The sequence below is a fragment of the Mirounga leonina genome, unplaced genomic scaffold (assembly GCF_011800145.1).
Source record: "Mirounga leonina isolate KUSES-001 unplaced genomic scaffold, KU_Mleo_1.0 Mir_488, whole genome shotgun sequence".
NCBI lineage: Eukaryota > Metazoa > Chordata > Mammalia > Carnivora > Phocidae > Mirounga > Mirounga leonina.
The window spans coordinates 574,080-592,807 of NW_023270777.1; the positions used below are offsets into that span (position 1 = coordinate 574,080).

Here is an 18,728-nt window from a genome sequence, read left to right on the forward strand (position 1 = left end):
CATCTTTCATCTGTCCATCTATCCATCCTTCCATCATTCATCCATCCGTCCATCTATCCATCCATTCATCCATCTATCCATCCATCCATCATCCATCCATCCATCCATCCATCCATCCATCCATCCATCTATCCATCTGTCTATCTATCCATCTACCCATCCATCCATTCTTCCACCTGTCCATCCATCCATCCATCCATCTGACTTCCATCGTCCATCCATTGGTCCATCCATCCATCCCTTCATCTATCCACCCAGGAGTAGAAGGTCATAGACAGACTTGATCTATCTTGTTTCTGCTATTCCTTCAGCATTTAGAATGGAACCCAGTGAATAATAGGAACATAAATATCTTTTAGATGAATAAATCCATCCATCTGGTCACCTCTCCATTCAGTCATCCATCCATCTATTGTCTCTCATTCATTCATTCATGTATTCATTCATCAGACATTCCTATTATGTCCATGTTAGATCAGGCCTGGGAATGACAGAGGAAGTTGATAATGTTCCTGCTCTGAGGCCTTTGCAGCCTGGAGAGAAAGTCATATCTGGAAAAGCATGTCAGGAAGACTTGACACCTGAGCGAAGGAATAAGCATGCAGTATCTAGCTCAGGAGCAGCAGAAGATGAGGCTGGTGCGGCTCAAAGAAGCCACTTCACTGAGAGTCAGGATAGGGGGTGTGTACTTCGTTCAGTGGGCAACTGTTGAAGGGTTGAGGCCGGAGTGACTCGGTCAGATCTACACATGGGGAAACCCCCTGATGTGTGGGGTGGAGACCCAGGCAGGGAAGGGCTGAGGGAGACCCAGGCAGTGCTCGGTACCTTCATCTAACTCATTCTCTCCTTCCTCAGACTCCCTCCCCCTCTAAACCCTCAGTTTCTGGCTCAGATTCCTTTCCTGAGCATCAAGAGCTACAGGAGGCTGGGAGGTGGTGAGACGTTCTGGGTGACTGGGTGGCTGAGTGGGCATAAGGAATAAGGGGGACAGGGCCCCCAGGGAGGCACCCAGCCCCCTAGGTTGGACAGCAGGTGGATGGGGAGCCCCGGGGAGCAGACTCTGGGCCAGAGAGGATGAATGCAGGCTGGGGCGTGTTGAGTGTGACTCTGGGCCAAAATTCGGTGAGTAGACTGGCCAGGCTGGAAACAGATTTAGGAGACAGCAGGGTGAGGATGGAGAGAGTCGGAAGCTCAGGAGGGGCTGAGCTCCCTGCAGAAGGACCGGGCTTGCTCCCGGCCCTCGGTGACTGCCCTCCCGTGCTTCCCAGGCCTCGGGGCTGTCCGAATGGATGGGGAAGCAGATGCGGCCCTTGCACTCTGTGCACCCTGCCGCCATTACCTTGATCCTGTCCCTGCTTGTTGCCGTGTTCACGGAATGCACAAGCAATGTGGCCACCACCACCCTGTTCCTGCCCATCTTTGCCTCCATGGTAAGTGACCTGCAGGGGAGATGACCCCCAGCCCTCATGTCACAGGAAGCCGTCAACCTGGGACCACATCCTGGGTCCATAGAGGGACAGTGAGACCGGGGGCCAGAGCCCAACCACGCTTCCGAGGTCCTTCTCTGTATCCCCCATGCTCACCGAAGTGCAAAGCAAGAACCAGGCACTCAGAACTTATGTATACATGTGGCTGATTATTTCTCAAGCTGAGGAGACAGGATTTGCAGCAAGGAGAGGTGGGCCAGTGCCGGGGAGGTGATGGAGGGTCTGGAGTATGTAGGGGTACGTGGAAGGGCGGCCGAGCAGGGCCACTGCTGGCTGGAGCCCACCAGGAAGAAATCCCGAGGAACTGGGTCTTGGGGAAGGTGGGAGGCAGAGGGCATTCAGGGAAGATGGAGTAGCCCAGGGCGCTGGTCCCAGAGGGAGTGGGCGGGGTGAGGGCGCCCAGTGCCAGGCTAGAGTCCTGTGCTTTGGGCAAGCGTGGATTTGAGCTGGGACTGAGGAGAAGCAGGGCTTAGGGGAAGAGCTGCTATGATCTCTTGTATTTCCTTCCGCCTCTCACTGCACGGTGGTCCCGACCTCAGGGTGGTGCAGCGGGAGCCCCGGGCTGGACGTCAGAGGACCTGAGTCCAAGCTGTGGGGTCCTCAAACGAGGAACCTCAGTTCTCACCTGTGCTTAGGGCCAGGTAAGAGGAGGGCCATGGAAATCCTCCATGAGCGACACCACAAGCCTGGGAGAGGCCGTGGTCGCCACTCCGGAGTCGGGAGCCAGACTCTCAGACGTCCCGGCTCACGATTCAAGTCAGTAGGTTCGCACTAGGCCGCCCCGCGTCCACGCATATGGGAAGTAAAGCCCAATGGTCTGCTCCTTCCGTTCTCAGTGGAGATGAAAGTGTTGGAGCGTCCCCCTCCCCCAAGCAGGCTGCTGGGCAAGCAGTGGTGGCCCCCGCCCCCAGGAAAGGCCTGGCTTGGTCACCTCCAGCCCAGAGCCAGACAAATGGGGGTTTTCCCCTGAGGGCGTGGCCAGGCCCTTCGAAAACAGGCTTTTCTAGAACCAGAAGCCCACAGCTACGTCTGAGGCCGCTGGAGCTCCTGCTTCAGCATCCACCTGCGGGCAAGGGGCAGGCGGTGACCCCCCACCCCGCTGGGTCACAGAGGCACGTGGGGGTGCCTAAGCCATGCATACCCAGGGCCAGGGTGAAGGGGGTTGGTCAGGAAACAGACAGGCCCTGCCTGGGCCTCTGAGCCACTCCCAGAGGGCATGAGCCTGGGTGCAACTTTTCCAGAGACCTGTTTACCCGCAGGACCCGTAACCTGAAGCCTGCTCCTGCCCTTGGACTCAGCAATTTCATGTCTGGGAACGCCTCTTAGGAAGATCGTCAGGGGTGCTCACGAGCCTATATTACAGAACTGTTTGTTACAAACATGTTCTCATAGCAGGAGGGGATAGTCATACGATATAATGCCATCAGGCACTGGGGGGAAATCACAGTTTTGAAGGGCATTTGAAGTTGAAAACATACACACAAAACATCATACATATCATGTCCATTAACCCCAGAGGGTGCACAGACCCTGACCCTCCAGCCTCCCGCCGAGAGACAACTTCTGTTATTAATGTCTTGGGTATCTTTCTGGACGTATCTCACACACACGCACACACGCACGCATTCTTTTTAGAGAGATGGCATCACGGTATGGTCCCGTCTTCCACCTTCGTGTTGTTTTCCTCTAACCATCTATCAGGGATCTTCCCGTGCTAGCAGATTAGACACAGCCGAGAGCCGCCCTGTTGTTTGCATATGTATGTTTTATTGAACCACCTGCTTCTCTGGGGGTCGGCGTATCGATGAGTCTGTCTCCTGAGTGTTTTGCTGATAGAATGTCGCGTGTGCGTCTGTCCTCATGTGTGTGTACATCTGCACGATGGATTGTGAATTTTGGTAGAGGTCGGAACATATCGTGAATTATACCATTCATTCATTCATTCATTCATTCATTCAACAGACGTTTAATGAGTGTCTACTCTGCAGTAGGGGCGGCTAGAAGTGGCTGAATTTTAGGCTGTAGAGTAAAAAAAGATGGATACCAAATTCCATATGCAAAACGGTCCCCAGTGTGTGTAAGAACAGGTGCATCCACAGGCAAGAAGATGTGGGCCTTCTAGATCTGGGGCAGGACAGACAGGTGCGGGGGGGCCCGTGGGAACACCCCAAGGTTCAGTGCCGTCTAAGTGCCCAGCGTGGTCTCTGGCACAGCTGGTGGCCAAGACATACATGCTGAATGAACAAGGGGGTTCAGAAAGGCCTCCCTGGGAGGGAGCTCTGAGGTCAGCCCTCAGTCCAGCACAGTTGTTATCCAGACCCATGGCAAACGGTAGAGGGGCCAGCGGGACAAAGGGCACGGGGCTGAGAATGCACCCAGGGCGTTAGGGGAATGCTTCGCAGGAAGAGGGTCCGGGAACCTTTGTCTTGTGCCTCTGTGACCTCGCAGTGCTGTGTCTCCCCAGTCCCGTTCCATCGGCCTCAATCCGCTGTGCGTCATGCTCCCCTGCACCCTGAGCGCGTCCTTTGCCTTCATGTTACCGGCGGCCACCCCACCTAACGCCATCGTGTTTGCCTACGGACACCTCAAGGTTTCTGACATGGTAACGCGGCCCTTCTATTGCTTCACCAGCTGTGACGTTCTGTCGTGAGGCTGGACGCCCCCTTTCTTGCTGACGTGTGACGTCGTAGGATGTGTCCAGTCCTGTACTCTTCATGTGCATTTATATGCAGCTTTGCTTCTCTTTGGCAATGATCTCAAATTTCATAGACCGTTCTGTCTCCCAGAGCTGAGAGGTGGGTTCCGGAAGCTCCCACCTGGGGAGCCCTCGCCGAGCCCTTGCAGGGGTGAGGGCGGGGTCCCACGTGGCCGGGATGGGCTTTGCAAACTAGCAAGAACCGTGACACCAGTCGGGAGGCGGAAAGAGAGAGAGAGAGAGAGAGAGAGACCACGGCCTAGGAGCCGGTGATGTCCTGGGAACAATGTGGACAAAGGAGGACCCCCTCTCTTCTGCTGTGTCTCGTCACCTGTGAGGGGAGGGGAAGCCAGAAACGGAGGCTTAGTTATTGCAGAGCCTCTGCTGGGCATCAGGACTCCCGGTGTCCCGTCGCCCTTGTTCGGACAGCCTGGCCCACCCAGGGGGTGCTGACTCTGACCCTGTTTTTCCCCCAGGTGAAAACAGGACTCATGATGAACATAATTGGAGTCTTCTGTGTGTTTGTGGCGGTCAACACCTGGGGACGGGTCATATTTGACTTGGATCATTTCCCTGACTGGGCTAATGTGACGAATATCGAGACTTAGGGACAGCTGCACATCACCCGCCCTCCTGAGGACCCCTGAGCCTTCCAGCACACCTTGCAGCAGAGTTTTGGGGTTCACTCCCCAAAGTGATCCCCCAAGTGATGCCCACACCCCCAAGGAGACCCAGCCAGGCCCAGGTTCAGAGCTGGGGACGGGCAGCTGCTGGGCGGAAGTGGAGGGAGCCTCCGGAGACACCGGGGCGTCTGTTTTTCCTGGGGGACCTGCCATCCCTTCTGGGACAGGTGGGCTGCAGAGGGACCAGGACGCAGGCCGCCAGCTGGCCGCAAGCTGGGCTCTGGTGTCCACTCGCTTAGTCCCAGGGTCATCGAGGTGGGGATCAGATCCCAGCTTGGGATGCAGGAGAGCGTGGGCCTCCTGCAGCTCGCCTCGGCTGCCTCCGGGCTCTCCTGTTACCTGAAGGGACAACCTCACCCACGATGTCTGATCCCGGGCAGCTTCCCACCACCGAGATCAGAGCCTCCTGGAACCACGGGGAGAACGGTGCTGCCACTGAAGGATGAGGAATTTGGGCAAGAACTTCTGGCCGCCTTGGCCCACAGCTGCTGGCTAACCTGCTCCACTCCTTACCTTGCTCCGTCTTAGCGGACAATCTGGACCCCTTCGCTGTCCTCCCACGCACCCCCTTTGTCGTGGGCCGATGTATGCTTGGACCCCCTGGCCGGGGCCCTCCAGCGCACCAGCTTCTCCCGGGCGGCTCGGCTTCTCCGGTCACACCACACAGCTGGGGTCACACTCCAAGTATGGGCAGCGATGGCTCCTTTGGGGCCCCCAGTGGGTATCTGGGGCCTCTGCCACCTGCAGGTGCAGAGTGGACGCGGCTGTTACCAGCCGAGAGCAGGGGCCCGTCAGAGCTGGTCATGGCAGAGCGTGAGTGCCCCTTTGCTGACCAGCCTTTGCAGCCGTGCTTGGTGGCCCCTGAGCATCTGAGGATGTGGGGGCACCACTTGCCGAGCGGCCACGGGGACCCTGTGACAGAGACGTGACAGACACCCAGCCCCACCCACCACCCTCCTTTTCTTTGTGCGAGAGAAGCGGGGGCAGGAGCATATTAGGTTCATTGACGGCATCGTTCAGGGCAGGGGAAGGTCGGGAACTCAAGGAAATGCTCTTGAGGACAGGGATGTCCCCTCGAGGACCAGGGTGTCTCCGGCTCCTGGGGTGGGGTGGTTCCTGACGGCCCCACGTGTCTTCCACGGGGAGGGGCGCTGGCTCCAGCTTTCTACCCTGGCAGGGGCCTCATCACCCCCCTCCCGTCCCTGGCGCTCCCTCCGGGTCTCTCCCGGGGTCCTTGCTGCGGCCCCGTGACATAGGCTAGTGTTGTCATGCTCAGCTGTCTCCCGAGGACTCCGAGGCTCCGAGGGGCCAATCATGTGTCCAAAGTTGTGTATTAAGTTAGTGGCACCTAGGGCCCCAACCGGACCTTCCACCATCGTGTCCACTGCTCCTCATCTAGCCGTTAAGGGCCTTGGTCCCCCAGGGGCCTGCAGGGAACGGTGAGCACGTCCACCCCACGGCCTGCCTGCTCAGGGGACAGTTTCGCGCGAGCTGCTTCCTCAGAGGCGGGCTCAGGACAGCGGGGGGCATCTGGCTGGAGAGAGCCGAGGGTGGCTGCCCGTCCCCTCCAGGGCAAGCCGGGCCACTCCTGCCGTGGACGACTGAGGGTGGCCCCGGGGACCTGCGCTGCCTGCTGGTCCAGCTCCAGGACGCTGGCTGACCCAGAGCAGGCCCCCGTGCGTGCGGCCGGGAAGGAGTGAGCGATCCGTGCGGCCGGTCGGCGCACACCCAGGGGTCGTGAGGGAGGTCACCAGGGCCATCCGGGGTGGCCAGGCTGCGGCGGGGGGGAGGTGTGGGCTCCACCCGGCCGGCAGCAAGCTGGCCGGGGGCTTCCGGAGAGCGGGCCCCCGGGCCGAGGACTCTGACCACAGGCTGATGCTGCACAACTTCTGAAGCCGGAGCTGCTCTGGAGTTTAGGGCCGATCAGGACTACGTTTGGCTGCAGGTGACGGCAGCATGAACCAGGTGGACGTTCAATGTCGACGGGACAGGGAGTCGGAGGGCCTCGGCTGCTGGGGCCGCGGGGCTCCTGAGCGCGCCACGCCTTCACGGCCGCGCCCGAGCCTCGTGCATGCTGCACACACGCGTGTGCCCTGCAGGCAGGAGGAAGGGGCGGGACGGGGCCTGCTGCGTCCTCCCCTTTCTCGGGAGGCCAGCAGCCTGCCCTCCGCGTGTAACAGCCGCACTCGGGCGTTGACAAAGGCTAATCGAGCATCGAGCGTCGTCAGCGTATCACGAGACCAATCAGGACTCATCTCCTGGGCTCGGGGAATGGGCCTGCGTTTCCTTAAACCGGGAGGTTTGCACCCGCCAGGAAGTCTGGGTTCTGGCAGGAAAACAGTGGGGGTGCTGTAGGTTGGTGATGAACAGGGTCTGTACTCTGAGCCTTTCAGGGGCTGCCCTCCCTCCAGGCTCCTCTCTGGGCCTCAGTTTCCATCAGGAAGGGGCCCCTGTCTAGGGCTGCTGCAGTGTGGCCCCCCGCCCCACGTGGGCTTGGCCTGGAGTCTGTTACTTGGCCCTCCTCTGGTCTTTGCCATTTGCTGGAAATCCTCTCAGACCTCTTCCCCGTCGACATTTTGCCTCTTACATTTTGTAGCGAGGTTCTGCCCCAGACCCCTGTCCTCTCTTCTTAGCCCCTGGATCAGACATCTGGGCCTGAGGTTCGCTGAGCACATAATTCTGACCAGGACTGCTGTCTGAACTGGGCACCAGTGACTTACGACCCCACCAGGGCCCCGTGCCTTGCAGAGGTCTTCATCCACGACCCCAGAACTGGGGTGTTTCCCTGTCCCGCAGAGCTGAGACCTTGCTTAGGGCAAGATCTGAGGCTCGCTCCCCGGCAGGGCCAGTGAGCGGGTCCCTCCTCCCATCATGTCTCCCACGCCGGCCACTAACGGACAGCAAGAGGTCTGCTCTGGACCCCGAGCTGGGAAGGAGCTCAGCAGCAGGTCCAGTCCTCAAAATGAATACAGGCATGTCCTTGCTCATAGAAATAAAGACCAAATGCAGGACCGTCTGGTTAAAAGCTGAACGAGACAGTCCTCCTCTTGGCTCTTCAACATGCTCCCTCCCTCTGGTCCCACAGCCTCTTAAAAGCTGTGTCTCCCAAGCTACCAGGGAAGCTTCTTTTTAAAATAAAAATAAAAACAAATAAAGTTCCTCTAAGATCACTCCTCCACAGCACGGGAAGGATTTCCACGTCCTTCGATGGAAATCTTGTCATCAGGGTCCGAAACCCTTGCACTCAGACATTCAGTTTTATTTCTCTTGATGTCTGGACTCAGGATTCGGGTTCTCGCTTCCCTGGTCTGCTTGTCCGAATGCCCACGTCCATCCTTGGAGACGCAGGCTGCCTCTGGCTGGCTGCCGTCCGGCACCTGCTTCTGGCTCTCGAACGAGGGTCGAGAAATACCAGAATTCAGTCACAGAATCCTGTTATCCAATCAGGAAAGCTTGGCTAGTTTTTGCCTTTAAGAAGTTAACAGCAAACCCATACAAGAAACCCCCATAGTGCAAAACAGGGTTGAGAGGTGTCCCTCCGGCACAGATCGAGGCCTCCCACCGCCCCCACCCAGGAGGGAGTTTGCCCACAGTGTCTCCCACGACCTTCCAGAAACATCCCCTATATGTAAGCTTCTGCCATAGATGCACGTCCTCTTCATCACACAGGGGAGCATCCCCACGTAGCGTGTGTCCTCGTTTCCACCCCTCCCCTTAATTTATTTGGAGATCATTCCATTTCAGGACCTATTAATTGTGACTATCTTCTCATTCAATAGTGGATTTTGTTTTAAATTGAGGTAACATGAAATTCGGCGAATTGCACAGATCTTGAGTGTACCGTTTGGTGTTTTAGACACCTGCATGCACCTTGTAAACGACACCCCCCCTTCCAGTACCCCGCCCCTCCCCCCAGGCACGGGCCCATTTTGCTCCTTGAACTTCATACAAATGGAACGTAATGTACATACTTGTTCGTGTCCGACATATTTGCTGAACAAAACACTTCTGATATTCATTCCTTTGTTATTGTTGATGAGTGGTGCTCTGTGGTGTGAATAGGCCACGGTTGGTTTGACCTTCGGGGTGTCCCAGTTTGGGGCTATCGTGAATAAAGCTGTTAAGCTCTCTGCAGGAGCCTGTTTGTGGACATGTGTTTTCGTCTCTCTCTGGTGCGTGGCCGGGAGTAAGCCCCAGCCTTCTTGGAAAGTGCGTCGTATTCCATCGTGAGCCCAGCTAAGAAACAAGTCCCTACTGACGGGTCCCTGCCAGTGTTTCCCTAACACTGTAACAAACGTGTCCCTGCTTACATCTGCGTGAACCTACGTAGGGAGAGCACTTTCCTGAAGGGTGGGCTGGATGAAAGGCTGTGTGCACTTAAGGCTGGGACAGATGCTCCCCAGGTGCTTTCCAAAGAGGCCTGGCCTGTATTTATTCCCGAAAACTGCATGAGGCCTTATTCTCGCACATCTGAGCAACTCTGTGTATGATCAAACTTCTCAATCTTTGCCAATCTGACACTTGAGAAATACTCTCTCATGATTTTCATCCCATTTCCTTAAATTACATAGAATAAGCAACATCAATTTTTTTTTCACATATTTATAACCCGTTTGTGTCTCTTTTTTTGGTGAACTCCCTCTTCCCCACTTTTTTTCAAGAGTTTTTTAAAAAGCCTTTTTCTTATTCATTTGTAAGAGCTCTTTATATATTAAGGAAACTAGTCATTTGGCATAGGAATATTTATAGTGTATGTTAAGAAGCTAGTTACTCTCTATTCTTCTTCATAATCTCCCCCCAACCCCCACCCTAGCGATTCTCACAAACTTTTCATAAGAATTTCCGAATCAGCTTCTAGTTCCAAAAACAACCTGGCCAGCATTTACCTCTCCGGCCATCTCTCCTACCGCTCTCCCTCCCTCTGCAGGGTTTCTTGCACGTGTCCCTACTTACATCTGCGTGAACCTACGTGGGGAGAGCACTTTCCTGAAGGGTGGGCTGGACGAAAGGCTGTGTGCACTTAAGCCTGGGACAGATGCTCCCCAGGTGCTTTCCAAAGAGGCCTGGCCAGTATTTATTCCCGAAAACTGTGCACGCACTGTTGGAGTTTGGGGCCAAAACAATTCTTTGCTGTAGGGAGCTGTTCTGTGCCCTGTGGGGTATTCAGCAGCGTCTTGGCTTCTATTCACCGGAGGCCAAGAGCAACCCCGCACCCCCACCCCGCCCGTGACAATGAACCACGGCTCCATGCGGTGCCAAGTGTCTGGAACTGTGGACTCAGCCGGACTCCTCGCTGCTCCCAGAGCCCGCGGGGTACACCCCTGCCCCACTCCCTGGGGCTCTGTTCATCCTCCAGCGTTTGATAGAATTCTGTCCTCAGGTTCTCGCTTCCGTCTGTCTCTGCCCCACCTTCAGCAGGGTAAGCCTCACGAGGACAGCGGGGTTTTGACTGTTGATGTGTACTCGGTGCCTAGACCGCATCTGGGGCGTAGTGGGGGCTGACGCGTTGGGGTTCTTTTCATTCAATAGTTAGTTTTGCTTTTAAATTGGATAAATGAGGGGCGCTGAACCTTCGGTTCAGGTCATGATCCCGGGGTCCTGGGATCGAGCCCCGCGTCGGGGTCCCTGCTCCGCGGGGAGTCTGCTTCTCCCTCTCCCTCTGCCGCTCCCCCTGCTTGTGCTCTCGCTCTCTGTCAGATAAACAAATAAAATCTTAAAAACATGGATAAATGAGTAGATCAGAGTGGGTTTGTAGATGAGATTAGACGAGAAATGACTACAATTCATTCTACACAACAAGATGGCATTTTCCCGCGTATTGAAGTGTCCTTCTGTGCCCTCCTGTGCGGTGTGAAGTCCACTGTAAATAAGAAACACTGAATGTTTTTTGCAGTAAACATCTGTCCAGTCTGGTTTTTATTTCCTGGTCAGTGCCCTTGGGCAGCTGCACCCCCCTCCCAGGGTACAGGGCCAGGCCCCAGCGACTTCACTGTGTTCGGGAGCCCCAAGCTGCCTCTGTCCCCGGCTCTCCCTCAAGTCTGGGGGTGGGGGGCGCGGCTGAGAGACCCTCCCAGCTGTGCATCTCCACATCCTCCCTGAGGGCCTCCAGCCAAGGGACAGGGAAGAGAGGTTGCTCAGGTCCCGGCACGGGGCCCCTCCAGAGACCTCGGGGCTCATCTCTGACTCCCTGCCATGCAGTGACGCGCCCAGGAGTGACCTTTGCTTTCTTGGCCGGTTCCCTAGCCTACTGGCAGAGGGGCTGGTGCTAGGGACAGACCAGACCGTCCAGTGGGGTAGGGGTGTCAGAGGAGAGCCCCACCTTCCCTTTCTCTGTTTCCCCTGGACCCTGTCCCCCACCGGGTGCTGCATGCCTGCCCAGGCCTGCCAGATGGGAGTACAGGGGAGGCTGGGCACGGCAACAGTGGGGCGCTGGCCCCTGCTCCCGGGGTGGACCCTGGCCTGTGAGGGGCACAAGGACCTTTCCACAGTTCTGAGTTTTGCGTCGTCATTGCGGCCTCTCCTGGACCTCTTGCTTGGCTATTCCTGGGAGAACCCGGTCAGGACCACAAAAGGCCCCAGGCTCAGCCGAGGTCACCCTGACCATGCCCAAGGCAGCTCCAGATGGGTCTGAAGCTGTGACCTGGGGCCACCCCAGGCAGGGATAAGACCCACCGAAGCACAAAGCTCTGAAAAGATGACATAAAACAAACTGATGCTCTGGGGTGGGGGTGGGAGGCCTGACAGGGGCCCACACAGGGCTGCACTGTGTCCTGTCTGTCCTGCCCCCAGCCAGGCCTTCCCCTGGGCCTGGGACTTCCCTCCAGGGCCCCAGCGGCCTTGGCAGACTGAGAGCTGGGAGGCCGGCTTCCAGGGGCTGGAGCCTCCTGCCCACGGCGGGCTCTGCGGCGTCCGCGGTTGACCACTTGACATTTATAGCTACAGTGCTTCTCAGCTTACTGTCCCTGCGGCGGGGCCTGGCTCTCGGGGAAGTACCACTGTGGTGAGCGGGATGCTGGCCACAGCCCCGAGCCTGAGCTGGGAGGGTGGCCCAGCGCCCACCACGGGCTTGCCCGGGCCCTTCCTAGAACCCGGCTTGCGGCTGGGGAAGCTACCGGGATGGTGGGGGACCCCTGGGACCCCGGGCCCATCAGGCCTCCCATGGGGGTGCAGGGAGCACCCTCGGCCCCCGTGGCGCTCTGGGCCGAGGCCCTGGTGCAGGGGTGAGGGCTCGTGGAAGGGCTGGACGGCCAGGGGCCTCGGGGAGCACACGCAACCCCACATCCCGAGGGCAGTGGCCCCCCTGTGCTCTGCCTGCTGCCTGGTGTGACCCTCACACACGCGGGGTCTCCGTCTGGCCAGTGGGGGTTCTGAGGCTGGGAGAGGTTGAGGAGGGGGAGGGGGCTGGGTGTCCCCAGAGGAGCCAACCTGGACATGGTTCTGACTCCGAAGGCCCACTCTTCACTGCCCCGTGTGGACTGGAGTTGTCTGAAAGGGGGAAGGGGGTCCTGCTGGCCTAACAGAGACTGGGCTCCTGTGCACCCAGCCCCCCACACTGCTCTGCTGTGGCTCAGGTAAGGGGCCACCGAGTCACAGATGGACTCCCTGCCCTGCCCCTCCCCCCCAGGACCCAGGGCCCTGACTCTGGCCTGCTCTTTGAGAACTCCGGATTAGAAGGGATTAGAAGGGCAGGTTGGGGAGGAAGGGAGTGGGGGAGGAAGGGGCGGGGAGGAAGGGAGGGAGAGAGTCTGGGGCCAGGCAAGAGACAGGCCTCTGGGGTGTCTGGAAGCTCACACCCTACAATCCAGAGAAATCAGGGGAGAGGATGAGGGCAGGTAGAGCCCTGATTATGGGGTGGGGTGTGGAGGGGACCTGTGGGAGGGCAGGGCCCACCTTGGGGAGGTGAGGCAGGAGGGCAGCTACCTAAAAATGGAGCTGATTTTCATATAAATAGAACACCTTTGGGGTGTGTTTCTTTTTTAAAGTTAGGATTTATTTCAGTGCTCCCATTCTTAGCAACCCTCCCTGGCATGCCAGCTCTTGGTGGTTTCAGGTCATGCTGCCCTTAATCTGGGTCTCCGAAGCAAGGAACAATTCAGTTCCACATTGACTGGCCCCTGCTCCATGCCTGAGAGATGGGGTCATAGGGAGGAATCAGGCTCTGTCCCTGTCCTCCAGGGTGGACCCAAGGAAACAGCCCTCCGGCAGACTGGGAGGGAGGGGACGTGTTCACTCGGTCTGTGTGAATCAGCAGAGTTTTGAAGGATGAGTAATTTTGCAGATTCTCCTTCTTTCTTTCTCTCCCTTCCTTCCTTCCTTTCTCCCTTCCTTCCTTCCTTCCTTTCTCTCTCCCTCCCTCCCTCTCCCTTCCTTCCTTCCTCTTTTCCTTCCTTCCTTCCTTCCTTCCTCCCTCCCTCCCTCTCTCCCTTCCTTCCTTCCGTCCTTCCTCTCTCTTCCTTCCTTCCTTTCTCTCTTCCTTCTTTCCTCTCTCTTCCTTCCTTTCTCCTTTCCTTCCTTCCTCTCCATTCCTTCCTTCCTTTCTTCCTTCTTTCCTTCCTTCCTTTCTCCTTTCCTTCCTTCCTCTCTTTTCCTTCCTTCCTTCCTTCCTTCCTTCCTTCCTTCCTTCCTTCCACAAACAGTAAGCACCTGCTATGTGCCAGATTTCAAACCAGTGATAAAGAGACAGAAGCAGACCCTGCCCTGAGAATTCTGGTAGGTCCGTCACGTGAACCATGAGAAGGGCTGACGTTAAAAGACGAGTGTGCGCGAGACGGGTCCAGGGCGGGAGAAGGGCGCCGTCCATGCCTCGGCGGGCTCGTCCTGGCGCTTGGCGGAGGCGAGGTGAGCTGTGTGCTGCAGGGCAGTGCGTGGAGGACAGGGGCGGCATTGGGCTTAGGCCCGTGTGCTTGCGAGCTGCCTGGCCATGGGACCACCAAGTGGCAGCCAGGAGGAGGACGGGTGGTTTCAGGGCAGCCGCCTGTGGATGAGCGGTGCGGTCAGCTGGGGGCGGGGGCGCTCGGACAACCGGCTTCCAGCGCCCACAGGTCTCTCTGGGCTCCCCTGCCTTGTGTCTGCCTCATTGTGATAACTAGTTGCTCCTTCCTGGCTGGGAGATGCGAGTGGACAAGGTGTGCACGTGCAGGGCCAGTCCTTCGGTTGACCAACGGGAGCTCTTCTGTCTCCCGCAGGGTGACCGGGACGCGGGACGGTTGGGGGGCCACGCGGAGGGAGGGGGGTGCAGCCGCGGGTCTGCGAGCAGGGCCCCGCTCCCACTCGTGCTCCATCGGAGGTGTCTTTGTGGGGCTGACACGTGGTGCTCCCCGGGTGGGTCCCGGGGCAGGGAGGGGTGCAGCCCGCTGGGAGTCTCAGGGGCTGTGTGTGTGAACCTGGCCCCTTAGTGCTCCTTTGAGTTTTTTCTCCTCTTTTCTGAATGGGGCCCCTCTAGGAGATGCCAGCCTGTCTGTGACCACGGTCCTCTCTGACACTGGGACCCCGGTCAGGGCCGGAGGTATAGCAGCCTTCAGGAACCTTCGAGAGGGCAGAGGCTGAGATCAGCCTGACCGAGGGCGGCGATGCCCCGCTCTGCTCTCCAGGGCCCTGGCTCGGGCCCAGTGGCTCACGAGCGTGGGGGGTCTTCCCCAAAGCTGGTGCTGACCTGGCCTTCGTGCAGGCTGCCTGGAAAGAGCTGCAATAAGACTGGCCCCGTGAAAGGCCCGTTACCTGCCAGGGCTTGGCGTTCAAAATAGAATCCTGAGGAGCAGCAAAGCCTTTAATTCGATGTGTCCTAACAGCGGGTCGGTGTGGGGATAACTATGATCCAGCCGGTCCCGGGCTATAATCACGGAGTCAGAATGAAAAATTACAGGCATTGTGTGGGCTTGTTTTAAATATAATGTAATCCACACTGTCCTCTCTCTTATTTGCTGGATTGGAAGTGGAGTCTTGGGCAGTTGGCACTGGTTTTGCCTGACGTGTAGCACATAAAAACGGCCCTTGCTCAGTGAGCGGGGCGCGGCGGAGGCCTCCCCACACCCCTGCTGTTCCCTACGGCCCGCGGCCCGCGGCCCACAGCCGCTCGCGTGGTCGGTGCAGGCCTGGGCTCAGCGCCGGGCCCCACGTCTGCCGAGCGGCGTGCGAGCCCGGGCAGCTGACGGAAGCGTGGGCTCAGCTCCCGCACGGCTGTCGGTGGTCATGAGGAGGAGGGAGAGTGCGTGTGGACATATGATAGCAGTGATCACCGGTGAATTTGTAGGATTGAATTTCATTTCTGTTGCTTCCTGTAGTTTCCAAATACTTTGTATCAAGTTTAATAATAACCTTAAAAGAGCAGGGCGTTAAAAGTATTACGTACAATGAGAGGGTAGGACTTGCCGTCTGGGTTGCCGTCTGGCTTTTAAAGAGCCGTCCGTGGGTTCTGCGAGGTGACCCCAGGGACCGGGGCTCCCGAGGCTCCTTGCCCCGGCGACCAGCAGCAACGGGTCCAGTGCCTGGAATCAGACATTTGCCCGCCATGGGGCTTCACCAAATGTGTCCGTGGAGATCACCTGTCTCTCTGAAGTCTTCCCAAGACCATCAGTGTCTCTGCAACTGGGGCAGCCGCCAGCCCTGCTCCGTCCCGCCCCTGCCCCCCGCATATGGAGCACCAGTGACCCCCGGCCCAGCCAGGGCCAAGCGGGCTCTCTGCCTGAGAGCTGAGTTCTCCTGCTGCTTTAGGCAAGGGGCTCACTGGAGCGGGAAGACCGGCTGGGGGCCCCTCTGCTGTCCACGCCTCTGGGCTCTGGGGACCCCACTCACTGGCTCCGTTAGACCACACATCCCCAGCTGCCAGGACACGCGGCCCATCTGGCAAGCCGTGGCAAGGGTCCCTGAGGGACAGCCGGGTCACTCCCAGCCACTTCTCGGGAGGTCAGTGCAGATGAGGCCTCCTGCAGAGATGAGACGGGGAGGGAGTCCGCAGAGGCCAGGGCCAGCGTCCGGGTCTAGCCGGTAGCAGGGCTGGTGTTTGCGGGACTTCTGCGAACCAGCCATGTGCCTGCCCTGTTAGGCACTGCAGACGGACGGGATTCGGAAGCTGAGAGGCCAGGAGGTGCAGCGGGACAGACGGACCCAGTGCCTGGCACACGGAAGAAGCCCCCGCCAGGAGTGGGTGACAGAGAGCAGGCCAGCCGCGGACACCCCGCTGTAACGGGAAGCGCACGGGAGAGCAGCCTGGCCAGCCGTTTGCACCTTCTAAATTAGCACAGGCTGAGGAAATGACAACATCTCACCCTTAAACACGCCGCCAGGGGCCCCGTCAATTAGCACAGCCTTCTAGGGAAGAAACTGAGCAATACGGCTCCAGAGCTGTTAAACGCTCATCCCTTTTCTCACGGTAATTCCGCTGCTGGGAACGCGTTGGAAGTCAAGAACTCAATGGAGACGTGACAGTTTTGCCCGAAAAGATGATGGGTGCCATGCGATCCCTTATGTCCAACGCACTACGGTGTGGCTGCCGTGGGTATATTTTTTTAGATAGGGACTGTGTAGCCTGTATAATCACATTTAGGGATCCTTGCAAAATGTGCAAACAAGCAGAAAATAAAACTATCTCCATATGAAAATTAATAATTACGTGAAGCGGCTGCCAGGATGTTTGCACGGCCCCACCCCTGCCAGTGAACTGTGGTCCCCAACGCCCTACTGGACATACAGACACTCCTGTCTTCCCGAGGGATCTGCCCCACCGCCCCTGTCTGGAGCGCTCTAACCAAGGAGCCTAAGCCGCAGACCTCAGCCTGGTGGGGACGCGCCTGCCCACCTGGCCAGCCCGCTCTGGGGGCCCCAGAGAGGCCGGGTGATGCCCGCCGCGTCATTCCAACGTCCCAGCTCTGGAAGCCAAACCGGAGCAGACACGGTGGAGCTGGGTCCTGGGTTGAGAAAGGGGATAAAGTGATTTTGAAGGCTCTGCAGTGTCTTGCAGTTTCCAAGTGCAGCCATCTGTGTGAGCCAGCTGAAGTCTGGACTCGCGGCTGGAGCATCACGGGGCGAAAGCAATTCATCAGGGACTGAACGCGAGGGGAGGAAGGATGGGGGGTCTCCCTCGTGGCCCACCCCCCACAGCGGGCACCAATGTGAGTCTGAATCCTGCAGCCCTGTCTTCCCTGGGTCCTGGCGCCGTGTGGGGACCCCGAGGGGAGCCGGAGGGGCATGAATGAACACATACCCTCCAACAGTTCTGTCTTTATTCCGAGTCTGTGTGCCCTTCCCTACTGTGCCCAGAATCGTACTCTGGAGAAGCAGCTCCCCTCGTGCCTGCCCCGCTCATGCCCTGCCTTCCGGGGGCCAAGAACACGGGGTGACGGAGCCCGTGTCCGGACAAACCGAACCTTGTTCGTTCGGTCCATGCCTCCTCACAGGACACAAAGGGGCTTTATGGTGGTCCCTGCCCTTGATGTGCATTCCGTCTCATGGGAGACACAGGGGCAGTCACATGGGTCTGTCAGGGGAGGTGGCAGCCGTGGGGCGTGGGAACACCCAGGAGGTGGGCTCAGGGGCGGGGCGGCCTGGGCAGGGCTCCTGGGGCGGTGGAAATGCAGCAGGGCCTTGGGGACAGGCGGCGTGTCACCTGTGAGAAGGAGCGTCAGAGCGCCAGGGGCCACCGAGGCCTCGCCGAGCCTCCCCCGCGGGAGCCGGCGGACGCCCCTGCTCAGCACCAGCCAATCCCCTGCGGGCCGACGTGGAGCGCAGGGTCCTGAAATCCATCCTGATCGTTCATTCATTCATGCACGCATTCATTCACACCGCAGACACGGCTGCACGCCCGCTCTGTGTTAGCACCCTTACGGGTCTGGGGATGGCGAGACAAACAAGTCAGGGTCCTTGCTCTCCCAGTGGGGAACACAGACAATGAGCAAGCAACAAACAAAATCAGTCCCATTGTGCTAAGGACCATGGACAAATACATAATAAGGGTTAAGGGATAAGAGTGTCGGAGATGGGGGGCGAGGGGGTATTTAGTCAGATCGATATTCACTTTGATGCCTGAATGACGGGAAGAGGCAGATCACTGAAAACTCTGGGGAAGAATGCCCCAGGCAGGGTCTGTGGAAGGTGCTCAGGTGCTGGGGCAGGGATGAACCTGGAGGCCAGCAAGGTGGGAGAGGGGGCCGGGGGCAGGGACGCAGCGCAGGGTGGTGGGCGCCGCCCCCCCAGTCGTGGTGCTGGCTCTTGGCTCCAGGGCTACAGCATCTCCTGCGTCTCAGCCAGGCTCTGGCCTCCGGTGCCAGGTCTCAGGGCTGGATCCGGGCCCCTCACACATGAGGGGCCAGGCCGCAGCCTTGTCCAGCAGAGCCCGCTGGGTTGGACGAGGACAAGGGACAGGCCACACCTGGTCCACCACCCTCACAAACACAGGGCCGAGCAGCCTCCTTGGTTCTACCAAGCCCTGTGCCCGTCTCCTCGTGGGGTTCCTCCAGGGCATGGCGGGGCCGCAGGGCGTGGGGTAGAGAGCACAATGAGGTCTGGGGACCTGACATCTGGGGCTGGGGTGGGACAGGACGCAGTTGGAGGGGACCAGAGGAGGAATGTCTGGGGGGCGCATGGCCCCGGGTGTCAGATGCCATGGACCGGTCAGGGAGGGTGGGCTGTGGGCAGCCTCTGAGTCTGGCAGGGGGGCAGCAGGGAGAGCTCTGGGGAGGACGGAGTGGCCAGGCTGCCGGCAGCGAGGACCTCAGGACGGGGCAGTTCAGCAGGGAGCTGGGATGGGGAGATGTCCCCTGAGAGATGGGGCATCTTTGTGGACCTAAGGGAGGGAGTGGGAGGAGAGGGAGAGGGCCCCACACACTCCACGTCTTCTCATCCTCAAGCCCCGGGCCCTCCTGGCCAGCA

At 58.6% G+C, this 18,728-nt stretch overlaps 1 protein-coding gene and 1 long non-coding RNA gene across 6 annotated transcripts in view; both read left to right on the forward strand.

The window, feature by feature from the left end:
- SLC13A5 (solute carrier family 13 member 5) overlaps nucleotides 1-5,571 on the forward strand; it is a 19,585-nt gene extending 14,014 nt beyond the window's left edge. For 3 of the 4 annotated variants that reach the window (XM_034989796.1, XM_034989797.1, XM_034989798.1), the window contains 3 exons: nucleotides 1,269-1,430; nucleotides 3,952-4,089; nucleotides 4,659-5,571. In XM_034989796.1, coding sequence (XP_034845687.1) covers nucleotides 1,269-1,430; nucleotides 3,952-4,089; nucleotides 4,659-4,790 — 432 coding nt within the window. In that variant the 3' untranslated portion in view covers nucleotides 4,791-5,571. The remainder of the gene's footprint in view (nucleotides 1-1,268; nucleotides 1,431-3,951; nucleotides 4,090-4,658) is intronic. The other variant, XM_034989799.1, reaches the window with a different exon arrangement.
- A 6,792-nt stretch (nucleotides 5,572-12,363) lies between these two features.
- LOC118000173 lies at nucleotides 12,364-16,983 on the forward strand. 2 transcript variants are annotated; one of them, XR_004676400.1, is made up of 3 exons: nucleotides 12,364-12,436; nucleotides 13,502-13,574; nucleotides 15,907-16,983. It is a non-coding gene; the product is annotated as an uncharacterized LOC118000173 (long non-coding RNA). The 2 variants fall into 2 exon arrangements; XR_004676399.1 differs by lacking the exon at nucleotides 12,364-12,436 and adding an exon at nucleotides 12,621-12,697.
- Nucleotides 16,984-18,728: the final 1,745 nt, after the last annotated feature.